Genomic DNA, 19,249 nt, shown 5'->3' on the forward strand with positions numbered 1-19,249 from the left:
CTCATATATAACGCAATTTGTGCAAAAATGATAAGAGAAGCGCTCAGAATTGTAACTCTATCAACAATCAGGTAGCAAAAAAAATCCCCCAAAATTCACAGTCTGCTCTTGAAAAAAAAAAAAAAAAAATGAGTGATGATCAGATTTTTATCCGCACTATTCTCCGAATGGCAGTATAGTTAAGTCGTGCCCGTACTTTCTGGGACATCCTATAATTTTAAAAAGAATTTTCAATTTATTTTTGTTTCATGAACTTGAAATATAAGTTCTTTAACTTTTATTTATTTCACAGCTCAAGACCCTAATCAAGTTTTACAATACACTTTCCCTAACAACATTCCAACTCCAAGCGGCGAACAGCGTAAGCTAATTTTTGCATCGTTCGCCTGCAACGTAGGCAACCGGCAGCACTTATCCAGGTGCGCACCGGAGCTTTCCTTCATACACCTTTCCAATGACTTACCTGTGCCTGTCTTACCTGTTCCGTTCACAGCAGCGGAATCATTCCTGCTCAATCGGCAAAAACCCGCCACAGACTTAGCATGCGCTGCGCACCAGGGTAAGAGAAATCAAGCAAGCTTTGGTTTCTCGACCTCTCTGTTAAGGAATGGTAGGCATCGTGCATACATTCAGGGTGAAGCACAAAGCGGAAATGATTGCGCAGTGGATCGAACGTTGAGAAATGTTTGTCATCATTGAAATATATGAATTTCCGTTTTTTTTTTCTGTAAACATTTATATTTTATTTACTTCTTTTAAGTACGTTTTCATTATCGTTATACAATATAGGATTTTTTGTAGGTTTTTTTCTGATCTTTTTCTTCTCGTTATTTCGCTATTCTTGCATTAAATACAGTAGTGGGATTTTTCATTTCGATTAAATATTTTTGTGTGTGATTTTTAGTTTTTTTTTTGTTTAATAAGTATGCTTGTTTCATCGTTTGTATGTGTGTATGTTTGTGTGAGTGTGGGGTTTTTGTCTATTCATTTGCATTTGTGTGGTTGAGAACATTGTATAATGCCTGTAATGTGCAATTGATGGTTTTCGACTTACGCTTCATCATTCATTTTTCACTAATGGGTATTTCCTGTTGTTTGATGAGCTGATTTTGCTTTTTTCTCTCCATTAAATAAATTACTAGCTTTTTTTTATTGTTGTATTACTTGATTTTCCCATCGTATTTTGTTTATACTTAGGTTCGATTTGTACATTTACATAAATTCATAATGTTTAATAGGAATCTTCGTGTGATTTTTAATGTTTTTCATTCGCCGCCTTAGAAGTTAAAAATCAACTGTCGTGACTACATTTTCTCCAGATTTTTTTACATTCCGATTTTATATTACTTCACAAAGCCTGTCTTTCTCGGTAAAAAGTAGAGGTTCGGGAATGTCCAACTATTGAAACAGTTTTCAATTGTGCTCTAGCAATTTCCGGCGTGGAATCGATTTGTTTGTCTTTAGTTGTTGGGTACGATGCACAATTTTGAGATCCTTGAACGCTTTTATAAACACTCTTCCTGATTGAGAGGGAAAGTGTCTAGAAAATGCGTTGAAGAACTGGAACTAAATGATCCAATAAATATTCCAATAAAAATTATTCTAAAAACGCAGAGAAAATAGATCAGTCTTAACGTAATAACCTAGCACAGAGAAAAAGAACTTCAACTGCCAGCTGGAATATGTTACAAAGATCCGGAAGATCATCGGTAATATATACAAACGGGAACGGATGAAACATAACCTTCAAAACGTGTCAAAAGACGACTCCTAACCTCAACAGAAATAGAAAAAAAGCAAAGATCGCTAGTAGGAGATGAAACCGAACAAATGAAACTGTTTCCTTCTTATTCTTCTTACTTGTTTTTTTGGTGATACTAATTAGTCTAAACAATTATCTTACACAAAGAGAGGATAAAAGTGGGTTATGAACGAGAATATGAAAATAAAAACTTCTACAAAGAAAATGATAAAACTATCAACAAAAACATGACCGTTCATTTCATTCGTTAACAATGCGAATAATCAAAACGAATTATTCAGGGGATTTTCATTTCTTGATTTGGGGGTGACATTTCAGCTCGAAATTTTCGAATCACCTTCAAGGGGTTGCATTTATTTGTGCCTTAAACCGAACCAAGGGTAGAATGTACATGTTGTCTCTTCGTATAAAGGGGAATAATTTATCTTTCATATATATATTATATAAAACTAAAATTAAATGCCATTCTGTTCACTTACACAGCTAGTATGTACACAAGTGGAGAAATAAAAATCATTTTTCTAATAATTCTGCCTTCTCGCTGATTTTGCTTTAACTTTGGTATTAATGCCTCTATTTTCGTCGTAAAACTATGTACTCTGTTTTTTAAAATGGTATAGAACCCTGTCCCTACCGGAGGGCGTTCGGAAAAAGCGGACCCAGCTTAGGTGATCGCACTGGCATGCGGAGGATCACGTACGTTGCGTCCGGGTTTCCCTGTATTTGCTTAGTAGATTCTGGACATTATTCGATTAGGGGGTAGCTCGTAACCACTCCATGGAGGGTAAAGTCATGCGGTTGCCGCTTCCTCTTTGATGATAGGGGTGGCGGGATTGCTGTTCGAGGGTGTGGTTGTCCGTTCCTGGTGCTCCGCCAGGGAACCCATAGGCGGGACGGGCAGTGGCGGTAGCAGAATACCCGGAGGCGCTTGATTGGGCGAGACTGGGATCATCGGTCCTTGAGGTTGCTGCTGTAGCTGTTGCTGAAGGTGCTCGCGATGCTGGTGCTGTTGCGCAGCGGCCGCAACGGCAGCGGCCTGTTGCTGTTGTGCCGCCGCAGCTGCTGCCATCTGTTGGGCAGCCAGTTGCTGTTGGGCTGCCAGTTGTTGCTGGTGGTGTAGCTGTTGTTGGTGCTGCAGGTGCTGAAGTTCACGCTGTTGCTGCTGCTGTTGAAGCTTACCTTGGTTGACGACGCACTTTCGCATGTGTTTTTCTAGGGTCGAAGGTACGCTGAAGGGCATTTCGCAAAATCGGCACCGATAGACGTCTTTACCCAGTCGACCGTGCGTTTTCATGTGCCTAGTGAGCTTGGAGCTTTGCGCACATGCATAGGAACATAGTTCGCATTTGTAAGGCTTCTCACCGGTGTGACTTCGACGGTGCACCGTCAGATTCGAGCAGTTTTTGAACACCTTACCGCAGTATTCGCACGTATCGTTGCGGGATTTGTGTTCTTTTTTCATCATCGGATGCATTAGGCTTCCGGAGCCGCGATCACGACCAGGTTTCATGTTCTCGAATAGGGATTCATTTCGGTGCAGACCGGGAATGTTCCACCAGCTTTCGCCGCCTTCTAGCTTCATACGCTTGGACGCTTCGAAGGGGTTCTCGAATGGGTTGAACAGAGGAACTTGTGGAAGTTGGGGATTGTGATGCTGCAGCATGTTCTTCGCTAGTTCCTCTTTGATCCGCAGCGCCGCCGGAAGTCCGTTCAACTTCTCTGCCAACCCGGGGATGGCCATGGCGCTGTTGTTGTTATCACGATCTTTACTGGTCAGCTGCAGCTTCAACGCGTTTCCCGACTCCTGTAGGGCTTGTTTGTAGGCCTCAGAGTACTGGGCAATGTTGGACAGTCCGAACTTGTCCATCAACTCTCCAACCAGGGAGGATTGCATGTGCATTTGGCCGTCTTTCTTGGCATGGCTTTGGGTGCTGCTCATGCTGAGATCTTCGGCTTCCTCGCCTAGTTCTCGGTCGTCGTCATTTTCATCGTCGTCGATGTCTTCCGCATCCATCAGCTCGTTGTCGGAGTCGTCCATGTCGGACTCCATGCTTTCGGGATTGCTGTTGCCGTCTTCGCTCTGAATTCCGTGCGTTTTCATGTGCTGCTTCAGTTTAATTATATCTTCGCAGCAATATTCGCAGCTGGCGCACTTGTACGGGAGTTCTTCAGTGTGCGTTCGACGGTGCACGAGCAAATTGCTTTGGAAGCGAAACTTCTTGCCACAGAACTCACACGAGTGGATTGCATCGGTGATTTGGCTTTGCTTGTTCGGAGGGGTGGACGCCGACCGAGGGGTGTTGGTGATTGTTCCGGACTCGAGTCCTCCCAGCTCGGTGTGCTTTTCGGGAGGGGTAAGACTTTGCGGTCGGGAATTGTTGGTTAAGGGGGTTGGGGGGAGTTGTGAGGGCGAGGGGCTGGCGAAGGAGGGAGAGTGCTGCTTGCGGGGACTAGGAGAGTTGGAGGTGTTTTGATTAGTCCCTGGACTGGTGGTACCCGCGAGTTGCCGCAAGCGCTGTGAGTAAAAATCCATATGGGGTTCGAGAACCAGATTTTGGGTACCACCGGGTAGAGAGATGCTCCCTGATGAAGGCGGCCGCTCTGTTGTCGGATTGCCGCCGGCGTTGAACTGTTGATTGTGGGTTTTTAGTTGGTTGGCCGCTGCGACTGCAGCCGCAAGATTGAGACCATGGTTGCGAAACTGCTCAGACATGAGATGTTCCATGCGAAAGTCATGGTGACCGCGGCCAAAGAGCGGACTGTGCGGATGGTGGTTCAGCGGCATTCGCAGCAAGTTGAACGGGTTTGGGTGCATCTCCGGCGGTGGGAGCAGCGGATGATGTCTCAAACCCGGCGGTGGAAGACTTTGCGAATCACGTGGTGGTTGTTGTTGTTGCTGAAGCTGCTGCTGTTGCTGCTGGGGAAGTTGCAACTGATTCTGCAACAGATTCAGTCCGCTACCTCGGGAGCTATTGCCGCTGGTATTGTTACTAGAACAGTTTGAACTACCACTAAGATTGTTCATGGAATGAGATTTACCGCTTTGGGCCAAAGTTTCCGGTTCGTTGTTATTGACCGGAGTGTCATCATCGTTATCGACCGCCGGAACGCGACTCGTTTCGGTTTCCGTAGGTTCATGCTCACCGTCTATATCTTCACCATCGTCTTCGTCGTCGTCGATCAGCGATACCACCTCGTAGATCTTGACCCGGTGGGCATGCTGGACATGTTGCACCAGCCGCCACGCCGAGTGGTATTTGGTTTTGCACGTGCTGCAAACGTAGTTGCTGGGTTCTGCAATAAAAAGGAGAAACGGAAAAAAATATTTCAGGAATTGCGCGCATCAGAAAAAACGGATCATCAAAGCCAGATAAATATTTATGCTAGAGAGGGACATTCCCATTCGAATGTGGGTACATCCTCGTTGATTGAAAAATGCAGCTGCACCAAAGAGCTCGCCCGAACCAGCATTCCACACTGTGATGATGCATTTATCCCCTTTGGTCAGATAGAAAGCAACGAAATTCGATGGTTGGGGGAAGGGACAGGGGGAGAATTGGCAATCCAATGATATTTACATAATTTCGCGCAATGTCCTGTTTATATGCGAGCCGCGGATGCAACTTGTTCCTCGGTTTTCGATCGATGCACCACACACTAGAGGCACTTCGGAACGCGGGGAAAGAGGGAAATATTTATGCATTTTAACATATGGGCTTTAATCGCGTGGTACGGATTTTGGTTTTTCTCTTTGATGAAAATTAATTAAAATATTTTTATTTCGGCCCCGTTAGCGCAGTTAGTGTAGGGGCCCGGATAGCCGTAGCGGTAAACGCGCAGCTATTCAGCAAGACCAAGCTGAGGGTCGTGGGTTCGAATCCCACCGGTCGAGGATCTTTTCGGGTTGGAAATTTTCTCGACTTCCCAGGGCATAGAGTATCTTCGTACCTGCCACACGATATACGCATGCAAAAATGGTCATTGGCATAGTAAGCTCTCAGTTAATAACTGTGGAAGTGCTCATAAGAACACTAAGCTGAGAAGCAGGCTCTGTCCCAGTGGGGAGGTAACGCCAGAAGGAAGGAAGGAACAAAACAAACTAGTTTCAATTTTTGGCAACACTTTTGCATGTAAGTAATCAAAGTTTGATTATTTAGATTTAAAACGTTATCATATTCCTACGTTCATTTTTTACAGAAGCGCCAACCACATAAGTAGTTTGGATTCTTTGTACGTGAAGGAAAGAGACAAGCAACGGAACCTATTACTGGGCCCATAACCCACACGTGGTCCTTATTTTTCCACCACCAGCGACACAATACGGACAACGGAGCATCATGGACAAGCGCCGGACGACGATGACTACAGCCCAGTCCGTGTGCAGCAAACGACCCAAGGAGAAGTAGTGATATACGTATTTGAATACAAATGAGGACAACCTTCCGGCGGCCACGGTGATGGGGAGCCGCCGCTGCTCCGATTGAAGAGAGTTCTTTTTCTTCTTCACGGTAGCCCACAGAATGGCGCTTTCACACTCTTGGTGGGGTTCAAACGACGACGAGGAGAAACTGTAGAATATAAATGTCCGCATATTTATATGAGATCCGCAGGAGACAGGCCAAAGACGAGCGCCAGATGGTGTCCTCTCTCGGGCCGACGGTGGACCAGGTCGCTTCAAAGGAACGAACGCATGGTTCTGCCATTTCCTATTTATGATTTTTATGTTCCAGCGGGACCATCTCGGACGGTTCCATCACAGACAAACGGACATAACAGCTAGAACATCATCACACAATGTTAAAATACAGTGTTTACCTATCCGGAAACTAGATGGCAGTAGTGTTCAAACGTCAAACACGAACAAAAGTGATACGAGCGTCACCATTTTGCTGTACGATGAAACTAATTCAAGTGTCTTTTTGTCTGTGGCTCACTTTCCTCTCGAAGAAAATCGTATGGAAATTGCCGGACTTTTTTTTATTAAAAAAAAGTGGAAGAAAACTGGGTTGTCCCGCTGTCGGTTCACTTTAGAGAAATTTAATAGCTTTCCAGTGGCATCGGTTGTGGCGTGTCCAATCGACCGGATATAATGGAGGTGTCAATAGACAAAGTGACAGAATCGAGAGCAACGACGTGTCCGGCACCTAACCCCCGGAGCAGGCGAACGGAGGGTTAAAGATGATCAATGGTTGTAATCACATCCGATGTGTGGACTGATAGATGGGAAAGATTGGAGGTTTTTTTAAAGCCGGCAGGCTATTTATCGATGGAGGGCCAACGCAAGGAAAACGAAACATTTATTTTATTGTCCTGACAAGGCCAATAAAAGCTGGCAGGAGGAGACCAAGCGTCGAGAAGCAACACCGAAGAGGAGAAAAAGTTTTCAGTAGAGTTACGGGATGGATTTCATTCCGAGCACGTTTTACGCAGGATTGAAACATGTGGTGAATAGATTATGCGGTTCGTATCGAAGGGGCACTTTTTCAAAGCGTAAAGACCATCCGGCCTAGCGGAGGACACGGACACTGCGAAGCGGGGTGGCTTCTGTTGGTTTTAATTTGCCGAAGGAAAATTGAAAAATTTTCACTTCATTTTCCACGGTCCACAGATAATGACCCATGTGGAAATAATGGGCTCAGGACAACTGTGGTGGGACACACCTACTGTCAATCATGGGTGTAGTTAGAAGAAGAAGATAACCTAAATGGAAAGGATCTCACCAGGTTTCGTCAACAGTTAAGTGCAATTGCGGTGGAATTTGCTAAATATATATTTCAGAACTCGGAGGTTTCTGCTAAGGTGACTACATCATCAAATTCATTAGTTATGTTAAAGAAATCTATGCAAGAATTCTTCGACGAATTCGTCAAGCAATCGCTTTAAAGGAAGCACATTCATCTATCCACATACATCATTTCTAGAATGAATAGAATTTATCCAGCAAGTCCTCTACAATAACTTCATGAGAATGCCTCTTAGAACTCTTCCACAAGTTAATATAGAAACCTAATGGGACAAAGGAAAGGGTCCTAAAATAGCGTGTTCTTGCTACTACTTTGGCAAATTTTCATGTTCAAAAAACGGCATGTTGAAAATTTAATTTAAAAAGTGTGCCCAAATTTGCACCTTCACGGAGCCACAAATCAACCTAACATCTTTTGACTCAATTCAGCTCTTCCGTGGAAACTTAAATTCTGGTTAACTGGCATATAGCTCTCAGTAAACAGTTTTCATTTGACAACAGCGAAAAAACCACTCAATGCAAAAAAGTTTCTACCCAGTGTTAGCTTTCGATATCACCGTAGTGAGTTAAACCAACTTAAATATAGGTAAACTCGAAAGAATACAAATTTGGCTTGTTCCACGCACATTTGACGCTGGATCGGTGCGTCTCTCCCCGGTCAACCATTCTATGCACTACTTTGAACATCTGTCATTTCCATGGAAGAACCACAGAACTGTGCGGAAGAACTGTTAAAAGACTTTCCGAATCGGCTGATTTGAACTGTCTCGTGAAAAGGCCTATCTGAAATTTCGGAAGGGACACGGAAAACAAAATATCCAAAGAAATTAAGTTTAAACCAAGGAGTGTGGAAAAATTAAGGAAAAACAGGAAATAATTATTTTTGTTCCCAAACAAATGAAAAACATTTAAAAATTGAGTTTGTTTTTGTACTAAACTCCAGCGTTTTGTACTAACATTGAGAAAGGGCTTCGAGACCCTATTGCTTTATGAATTGCTACAGGAATGCTTGCAAAGAACATATTAGAAAGTATGAGGGATTTCTTTTGCGCCTTTGCTTCTAATGTGGAATTTCTTGAAGTTTTCACAGAATGAAAACTTGATGAAATGAAATTTACAATGCAAAAATAATCCGTTTTTCGATTTCGATCTGTCTTAGAGATTCCTTCAGAAATACCATCTGGAATTCTAACAGAATTACAAAGATTTTCAAAAGATTCCTGTAGAAATTATCTTGGGAGTTGGTCAAGAATTCGACCAGAAATTACACTAAGAACATCTCCAACCATTGGCCGTGGCAGGAATCCACTGAGAAAACGTTATTATTATTATCTTTATTAGCGAGATTTGCAGCCCGAGGCTGGCTCATCTCGGTACCCGAGAAAAACGTTTCAATATCAAACATTTCTCTGAGAATGCCACCAAAATTAACTCCAGATAATCTTCAACTATATGAAATGAATAGTTCTCTGACACTGTCCTGGGAGTTTGTCCCGGAATGCTTTCTGGACTTCATCCGGGAAGTTTGCAGGTTATCTAAGATAATTGTAGTTTCATTAGGATATTTTAAGCATTACTTCCAGGAATTACTCCAGCCATTATAAAATACATCGTCCAGTGATTACAGTGGGCATTTCTCTAGACAGTTTTCTGTGATTTCACTGAAGGCTTCTAGGAATTCTTAAGGATTTCCTTGAAAGTTGCTCAAAAATTCTGACAAAAATTTTGGAAATATCTAAGGATTCGTTTGGTAAATAACACACAGTGCTATATTTTGATTTCCACCAAAAATTATTGCACGCATTATTTAAAACATGTCTTATAGATTTCAGCCAGGATAAATTCAGTTATATCTTTAAATATTCTACAAGCATACTTTGGGAAAGATTTTTCCAAGACTTTCTTCAGGTTCTACGGTAATCTATTGATGGTTACTTCTAAGAACATCGCAAAACACCAATCAACGGAATCTAAATGTTTGAAAATATTTCTTTGGATTGAAAACTTTCTTGAAGTAATTCTAGAAGAAATCCCTTAAAAACTTCAGGTGAATTTTCAAAAAAAATTAGAGAACATGTATCTAGAAATCACTGGATGATTTTCTAGGTGATTTTTTTTTTTAAATTCTTATTTGAAGGAATTACAAGAAGAGATCCTTGGAAATTCTTATCGTTGCCGTTTTGTAGGAGCTTCTAAAGAAATTCTTAGAAAAATTTCAATATGAGCGTCTGTAGGAATTCCGATGATCTGAGAGAAGCTCTGAAATTCTTTGAGTATCTTTTGGTGCTAGTTCTGAAACGATCTCAAAAGGTGTGCCTGAAAGCACTGCCGGAAATTTCGGAGAAATCGATCGGTAGGATGCTGATTCAGTATTACCGTACACCCCGGCTAATTTGAACGCTACCTCATACAAACAATCGGGGTTCATTTTTGATTTGAACTTCTGGTTACGCTATGAGCAACAGAAAATCGTACTTCTGGCTACCTTTTTTGCTGTTTTTTTTATTCTGCGTTTCATTTCACAATGGTTCATTTTAGTTCACTCTGTTTAATTTGAACGATGTGCAAATTAGCGAGGTAATAACTAAAAAGTGTTTAGATTAAACGCGGTCAAACCAACGCGGGTACACGATATCTGTTTAGATGTTATTTTAATAAATGAAATAAATGATCGGTAGGATGAAATTGATCGCAGTTGAATACAGTTCTATTTTTACAAATAGAGCAACTTGAGTATATGAATGCAATTATGTCTTTATCAGCCAGGAAGTTTGTAAGAATGCTTAACCCTCAAAGCCCCAGGCCAGACCTTTTATTTTCAATCGACTGGTGCTCAGAAACCAATAAGTTTAACGAAATGCGGTTTTCACTATGATCGATGGGATGAGTTAGACTTCCTGCGAGTGAGGTTTTCAAACCGGAAGTTCAGGACTGGACATGTTTTTCAACCGGAAACAAGTGTTCCCTAGTCACATATTTTACAACTTTAACAATCAAACAAATGTCAAACGATTGGTTTTAACCCTTTTTAGACATTATGTATCGGACCAAGGCAAGAATACATCATTTGGTTTATTTTCTTGCATGGGACGAAATCCGGAACCTGATTCCGGAAGTACTTTACAGGTTGGTGCCGTGGTCAAGAAACACATGTAAATTTGTCCCAAAGCGACAATGCGGCTACTTGAACGTCATGAAATCATCTCAGAAAACCAATGCACGACATTCACTCTCAATATTGTCAATTTTACCATATGGCCAAGGCTGGATTGTAGGGTCACTTCCGGTGAACCGGGGGAGCAAACATGAATGAACTCAAAACTAAGCATGCGACTGCTCAAACTTCATGAAATAGTCTAAGAGTTGCTGTAAGAATATGATTCTTGCCTATACGGACACTTCGGCCAGATTACCAAAAATTGACCGGATTCTGAGGTCACTTCCGGCGAATCTGAAGATAAACATAAATAACAGGTAAACTAGACATGCGACCACTAAACTTCATGAAAGAACCTCAGCATTGCTGTAAGACCATGCTTTTTGCCTGTATGGACACTTTGGCCAGATGACCAGACAATGACCGGATTTCGAAGTCACTTCCGGTAAATCAGGAACAAACATAGATAATTGAAAAAATAGGCATGCGACCATTCAAGCATCAGGAAATAATCTCAGCTTTTTCTTTGCTGATCATCTGGCCGAAGTGTCCATATAGGTAAGAAGCATGTTCTTACAGCTACGCTGGGGTTCTTCCATGAAGTCTGAACGGTCGCTTGCCTAGTTTTACCTATTATATATGTTTGTCTACAGATTCACCGGAAGTGACCTCAGAAACTGAACAACCTTTTAAAATCTGGTCGAAGTGTCCATATGGGAAAGAAGCATATTCTTACAGCAATTCTGAGGCGATTTCATGAAGTTTGAGCAGTCGCATGCCTAATTTTGAGCTTCATCCATATTTGTCTCCTGGTTCACCGGAAGTGACTCTACAACCCAGCCTTGGCCATATGGTACAATTGACAATATTGAGAGTTAATGTCTTACATTAGCTTTCTGGGCTGATTTCATGACATTCAAGTAGCCGCATATGTTGCTTCAGGTCAAATTTACATGTGTTCCTTGGCCTCGGCTCCTACCCGGAAAGTACTTCCCAGGTTCCGGCTTTCATCCCATGCAAGAAAATAAACCAAATAGAGTATTCTTGCCTTGGTCCGTTACATAATGTCTAAAAATAGTTAAAACTTATCGTGTGACATTGGTTTCGTTGTTAAAGTTATAAAATATGTGACTAGGGAACACTTGTTTCCGGTTGAAAAACATGTCCAGACCTGAACTTCCGGTTTGAAAACCTCACTCGCAGGAAGTCTAACTCTTCCCATCGATCATAGTGAAAACCGCATTTCGTTAAACTTATTTGATTCTGAGCACCAGTCGATTGAAAATAAAAGGTCTGTCCCGGGGCTTTGAGGGTTAATATACAGCCCTGAAAGATAGTTAATCATTAAAATTCATAGTAATTTGCTCATTTTGTTGAAATAATCGCATTTATATCGGATGTTAAAAAAAACTCTGGAAATCGTCTAAATTTATGAGTTTTACGTGATAATTTAGTATACATACAGTCAGGTTTCCTATGAAATACTACCACTCACTTTTCTCCCACCGCAATATTTCAGCGGGTTTCAATGGAATACATCTGATTTTTTTTTTTATTTCTGAGGCATATTATGAACTCATTACCTAAATAATTTCATCTGAATCGACAACTGAGAAATATGGTCCCAAATTTTTGGATAAAATGTTATTTTTATTAAATGACACGGAAGAGCAGGTCTTTCTAATACTCTGACAAATGTTTCTGCTCAAATAACGGCAATATCATATTTGAACTCTAATTTTAAAAAATGGGTAAATGGGAACCTTGACACATTTGATCATGTTTGACGTTCGCTTAGTCGACAACAACGCCACAGGTATTTAACGTTTTAACACTGGGGCTCTTCCCATCTGACATTTCGGAAGGGACACGGAAAATAAAATACACCCAAAACTTGAGTTTAAACCAAGGGATGTGACAAAATCTCAAAAATAGGAAAAAGATGTATTTTGAACTTAAACGAACAAGAAATATTTGAAAATTAAGTAATTATGGGTTCTTGGTCTAAACTTAAGCGTTTGGTACTAAATTTGGGACAGAGCCTTAGGACCCTATTTGGTGGACGTAAAGTAGGTGGTAGCGTCTTAGTAGAGACCTGACAATAGTTGTTATCAAAATAAGCGATCAACATATCAATCCATGCTTAATTTCATCCTGAAATCCGATTTTTTTTTATTTTGATGATAATTTGCCACAGAAAATCAACTTTTGAATAAAAACTTTGATGCATGAGTCAACGAAGTTTTTCGTCGTTTTTGAAATTTTGCGATCGGTTTTGAGGTAACATTACATGAAACATATAAGGTAATAAGTAAAACTTGATTAATACCACCAGAAATTACGGTACTGGAGGAAATTGTAAAGGAATTTTAGAGTTTTTCCCTCTCTCAGAGAACTTTTGGTGAAGTCCTTGGATGCAATTCATTGATAATATTCAAAGAAATTCCACAGGAAGTTACTAAAAGCAATGCCTTAAAAAATATGTTGAGAGCACCATTTCCCCATTTCCTTTTTATGTCTAAACAAAACATTAGATAAAATAACTACATTAAGGAGTTTGTGAAAAAAAACGTTGAAGAGTGTAAACAGTGTTGGTACACTCTCAATCAAATCTAGATCACTGAGTTCTCCCACGAGTGCTAACTCATTTGAGATCTGCTCCGAAAATCTCACGCATGAGCTTTTGATAATTTGCTCACGAGAATGCCGCTTCAATTCAATAACAAAAATCATTGGAAATCTGTAAAAACCCAAAGTTATGGTTTACATTTGGAAGTTTTGTTTTATTTCTACACTTAACTCTCCCTTACTCGATATTCCGTATTTCGATATTGAGTTAGAGAACCATAGTAAAAGTTGGTTTTCATGGCTAACTCGATGGTCCCTTGGCTCGCAGTAGCACTGGTTTTGTATTCTATAACTCGATACTCAATGGTCCCTTCAATATCGAGATAGGGAGAGTTGACTGTAGTAGAAAAACGTGGAATAAATGCTTTCCTAGAAAACAACCTTCAAGCCAATGAATCAAACCGATGAGCCAACTCATGCATGATGTTTTGGCTTTTGAGGCACGTGAGCTAAAACTCAAGTGTGAAAAATCTCAAACATGGAATAAGAGAATTTGAGATTTTCGTGAAGCTGAGTGTGAATATCAAGCAGGGAAAATTGAAAAAAAAAACTGGAGGAATCCATACAAGAACCCCGAGCTAAACTTTCGTCGGATCTTTGTAGAAATACTTTGAAAACTTATTAGAGAGATACCTGGAGAAATTCAGGAGTCGTTTTTTGATGAAGATCTGACGAAACCTATCCTAAAGATTTCTTGGAGAAATAACGGCCATGTACAACAGAGAATTAAAGGTGATCCAAGCGTTGTGGACTGGAGTTTGCTCACTATGAAAAAGTGAGGTCGATAATGCAAAACCGGTGCATAGGCTGTGTATAATGATAGTTTCTGAATGAATTTCATAAACCAAATTTTAAGGACGCCCGTCCTAAAGGAAATCCTGGCTACGCCCATGCAGCCAATCCCTCCCGCTCAGATATGATAATTGAATTATCGTCCAAAACGCAGCGCGACGGCGTGAAATTTCCAAGCTGAAACACCTACGTTTGCGATCGTAACGCGTAGGCGTTACGCAGCGAAGGCGAAGCGCGAACGCATAAAGTATGTGACAATTAATCATTGGTTCGCTCGTGCCGCGCCGCGAATCGGAGGAGGATGATAATTTTCCGCAAACACGGGGACCGAAGCGTGAACCCCGGCGGTTTCCGTCGATTCACACCCGCATCTTCCCGAGAATCTCGGAACAATAATGATAGTGTCTCCAACGAACGAACGACCGAACTTGTACGTGAACGTGTGTCCATACCGTGTGGGCTCAAAGAGTAAGACGTAAACACAGTCCGGGCTAACCTCTAATTACGACGGGGCATATCCCCCATGTACGTGGCCCGCTTACAATAAGCCCCTAAGGGAAGCTGACCGTTCCCGGCCGGCGAAGTGAGACGCACAACAACGCGTTCTCATATAACCCCTCGAGGGTGGGTGACAGTTCAGAACAGACAGATCGGTAATTTTCTGTGGGCATTGTTCTCGCCTCTTCGCCCCGCAACCTGCTGCCATCTTCTTCCGTACACAGCTGCTGTCATCGAGCATGACAGGAACGCGCGGACCAACCCATCTCCTAACCTCAACAGAAGAACGTCGTCGTCGGGCGATGATGTTTCAATATCGACGTGATCTTTCTCCCGCATAGCCAGGGAGTGGCCGCCCGGCCAACATTTCGATTGCAAAGATTACTCCCCGGAAAGATCGGACCGAGGGATCTTGAAAACAAGGCGAGTCCCTACGGCTGAGCTTCAGCAAGTCTAAGCGCTCTGCGCTCGAGTAAGTCGCCGCAGTCGAGATTAATGAGAAAACGGCAATATTGTTATTATGCAAGTGATTTCGCCCACGCGCCCAGCCAAGCCATGCAGCAGAGGCCGTGTGGCCAAGATCGTGCACCGTCTCATTCATCAAAAATGCATTTTAAATTAATTTCTATATTGTTTAGCTCGGTTTCGCACCGTCCACGGAATGGGACTGTTGAAGAACGATCGAACCACCTAAAAGTCGAGATAAAGCTAATTCGCCATAAAGAAAGTCGCAAAGAGGGTTCACAATCAGTTAACTTTTATCGTTTGTTTGTCAAATTGTAACATCAACTTCGAAAAGTTGTCAAATTACAAGTAAAATTGTTATTGGATTACATTTCTCTAATGGATCCAAATATGTTTTAAATATTATGGATTGGAATGCTCGTATTTTAAAAGGTAAAGATGACGAGCTGTTGACTGTTTAAAGAAAAACTTGCGACGATCGACGCGCCACCATATTTTATATAACGGAGGTTATTACAACTAACTTGGAGGTGATGATTTGGAGGTTATTTAGCAATTTGGAGGTTAAAATCACCTCCAAACACTAGCGATATTGCGGTGGGATGTTGACGTTTGATCACGAATAGCGTTTAACGTAAAGCAGTTATTACTGGAACCACCCAGACAACCAGAAATCGCATGAAAGTTCACGTTAAAACTCGTTTATTCATACTAATTACATCAAACCCGCAAAGCACCGTGGATAAACTCGGCAAATTGATGAGTTTCCTCGCATAAAACACTTTTTTTCTGAGTTCATTTGTACATTTTGTTTCGTACCGTACACTTGTACAAAGTAAGTCGAATCAATTCGTAGCAGCTGTCAAATCAACATTTGTTATCATAAGTTAAGTCGCATAAGATAACAGGTTAGTTCGGAAGAATATTTATGCACTCGCATTGTATGTTATTAATCATCACATAATATATGCACGCATATCGCCTCCACTTTTGTGCGTAGAAGGCCTTTTCGCGACATCTTATAAGTGAAATTTTGCACGTACAAAGCCTCCAGGTGATTTCGTTATGCGTACATTTTGGTTGTCTGGGCATCTCAAAAGAGATCAAAACTTGTTTGTTTATCGTAATGATCGATTGGATGGAGCATGTGGTGGAGCTATCATCATTCATAGGCTTATAAAACATCACCTTTTTCCGTCTTTTGAAACCGAAGTTTTTGAAGTTGTGGGTTGAAACACAGCTTGCTTTGTTTTCATAGCTGTCCCCTAATTACCTTTCCAATGCATTGGGCAGCAAGTTAGTTTACTTCAAACTGTCTTGCGGAAATTGACTCGCAAAAATGTGAAGTAATATTCGAATCCGTGGTTATAGGTGATCTTAAACTCTTGATCATCTTAAAAACGTAAAGAGAAGGCAATTTCAACGCATTAGCGATCCTACTATGAAAATTAATTGTAATATCGAGTTCGTAAAGTTCAAACTTATCGATTAACTGTCAAATCGATTTAAAAATCATAATCACAATTGATTCATCCCAACATGAGCCGAACAGATTGTTCATAGAAATATTTTTCTGTCAATGTATTCTAAACTTCAAGTCAAAATATGACGCCTAATGTGCTTTCAAAAAAAACTGTAAAGAGCTTCTGAGAGTAAACTCGATGCCACAGCTTTTCCGATTCAACCAGCTGTATAGAAACAACAAAAACTCGTCCCTGGCGTTCCTCTCTCTGTCTCTCGGGGTGATATATGCTGAAAAAATGTCACCCATTCGATCATCTGCGACTGTCATGCGGTCGCTTACAGCCCCGTGACCTCGCGCGAAGCAGTTGATCAAACGATCAATAAAAACGATAAGTACTTTTTATTCCTTTCTCGTTACTCTGAAAAGGTCAAATCCTAATAGAAAAAAAGGACGAGCATGTGCTACGGCGTATCCTGTCTCATGTTAATCATCCCGGTTTTTTTGCCCACTAGGAAACACGGCACAAGGTGACCTGCTTGTCGTGGCATGTGCTACTCGGAAAATTATTATTACGACCATTAAAAACCAGGGGGTTACCTTTATGTAAATTGAGCCACCAAGCGCGAGGAAAAGGGAAAGTGCGGATCGTGTGTTGAGCACACTTTCAGTTTTCAACACCGGGATCAAACAAGTTTTTTCATTCGAATCCGAATCGAACTCAGTAAACAGAACCGAAAAAAAATCAATTCACCCAATTTCATCGGAAGGATGATGATGGTCCGATCGAATTGTACAACCCAGCAGGATCTCGAGAGCTTTCGGAATCGATAAATCAAACCGTGCGTTGGTTGTGGGAGCGATAACGATCTGATAGTGTGATCCTTTTTGTGCGAGTCCTCTTCGCGTCATTTCTCGGTATTGTGGCGATAAAAGGATAATCATTTTTCTACTCCTTCCCTATTATAACCGCTGACATTGGACATTGGATGAGAAAAAGGGGAAAAGGTGGAAGGATGCGGTGAAAATTTACAACCATGGGTCAGTTTGCTGTTATAGGAATAGCTTAGAGAGAGAGAGACCCCGGGGCGTAACCCCAGATGACAACGATATTCAACAATGACATTCGAACGAATCGAGTAGGGCTTTGTTTTGATTATGCTTGGTCATCATCTTCTGTACTGGTCTGCACCAAAGGACGGAGTCAACCGTGGGAAGATTTAAGATCGTTGGGATTTAGATGAACGGTGCAGGCACAGGTGCAACCAAGCTGACTTTTTGTGTTTGTAATAGTTTTTATCAGATAAAACACTAAATACTGATCTATGTTCGATCAATAGTGTTTGTAACAATATGTGAAAGCTAGCTGTTCAGTAATGTCGTGCTGAATGCCACGAGTTCGAATCTTTTCGACTTCTAAATTCACAGGTATTGCAGAATTCGTTCTCAATTGATTTTGAACCACGATTGAAGCAATCGAAAAAAAAACATCGCATCTGTATCGGTCCATGACCGACAATATATTTCGCAGGTTGTAACAAGCTTGATAAATGGCAGCAGCGAAGGAGATCCCCAAAGAGATAGTGATTATGAAACCAATTTTTCTCGCTTATTTAGAATTGGGAACAGATATTTTACTCTACTGGCATGAGAACGATCCTCGAACATCTAATAGCAACAGTTGGAGCTTGTTTCGATGGGTGCATGTTAGCCCCCATGCACTGTTAGCCCCCCGATATAAACAGAGCTGTAGCAGTAGACGAAACATAGACAAATGATGTGCATTGGATCATGTTTGTTACAAAGAGCGATAAGTGATAGACACTTTCATTTTTCTCAGAATTTAACCCCTGTAAATTCATAAAGTATTTTGGTGCTTGTTACACGAATGCAAGAATGCAATAATAGAAACAAAAGAAACAAAAAAGAGGCAGTCTTTGGTCCAGTTAGGCGTGAAGTCAGACATAATAAGATGGGCAAAACTAAAACTGTCAATGTTTAGATTAGAGCATGTCACACTTCTTGCGTAACAATTCAAAAGGGCCAACCTTAGATCTCAGATCGTTGATTCTGAGAAAAATCGATGTGAATATTGTTCACCACATTTTCAATTCCTAGTTCTCAGTATTCTAATCAATCAATGTGATTTCTTGCTCGTTGTGTGTCGATTTACTATTATTACACGTTTGTAATCGATTCTATTCTGAAAACTGTCAAAAATGTGAAAAAATAAGCGTGCCTTGGCCAAAGGCTAGGCCCTTTTGGTATTCACCGAAAGAGCATGAGAGTCATTGGCCTCTCACCAATGATAGTTTGCGATATTTTTTAATTGTAGGCCATCTTGATGGAAAGAGGTTCGATCATTGGCCTTTTCACGCAGGGAGCCAGTGAATGATTTGGAAAAAAGTGGTTAGTGGTCGTTTTGAAAATCGGGTTTATAACGGTAAGTTTTATCATTATGTGAATCTATGACAGAAGGTCGAAAGACAAAAGGTCGAAAGGACAAAAGGTTGAAGAACAAAAAGGGAGAGACAAAAAGTCGAAAAACTTTATTCAAAGAAGGAAACATTTCCCACCAAGTAAATCGTTTTCGACCTTTTAACCTTTTAACCTTTCGACCTTTTGTCCATAAACCGATTATGTTGACAATGTTTGCATAGTGTGTGGTTGTTGGGAGATGCTATCGAATGGCATCAACGCCTGATTTGTTAACAATTTGATCATTGGCCCTTTGGAATTGTT

At 41.2% G+C, this 19,249-nt stretch overlaps 1 protein-coding gene across 2 annotated transcripts in view; it reads right to left on the bottom strand.

The window, feature by feature from the left end:
- Window positions 1-769: 769 nt before the first annotated feature.
- Window positions 770-19,249, bottom strand: part of LOC110677894 (B-cell lymphoma/leukemia 11B) — a 279,886-nt gene continuing 261,406 nt past the window's right edge. For both annotated transcript variants that reach the window (XM_021849729.1, XM_021849728.1), the window contains exon 5: window positions 770-5,056. In XM_021849729.1, the coding sequence (XP_021705421.1) occupies window positions 2,553-5,056 (2,504 nt within the window). In that variant the 3' untranslated portion in view covers window positions 770-2,552. The remainder of the gene's footprint in view (window positions 5,057-19,249) is intronic.

Source organism: Aedes aegypti, chromosome 3, assembly GCF_002204515.2.
Source record: "Aedes aegypti strain LVP_AGWG chromosome 3, AaegL5.0 Primary Assembly, whole genome shotgun sequence".
In the NCBI taxonomy this organism is placed as follows: Eukaryota; Metazoa; Arthropoda; class Insecta; order Diptera; family Culicidae; genus Aedes; species Aedes aegypti.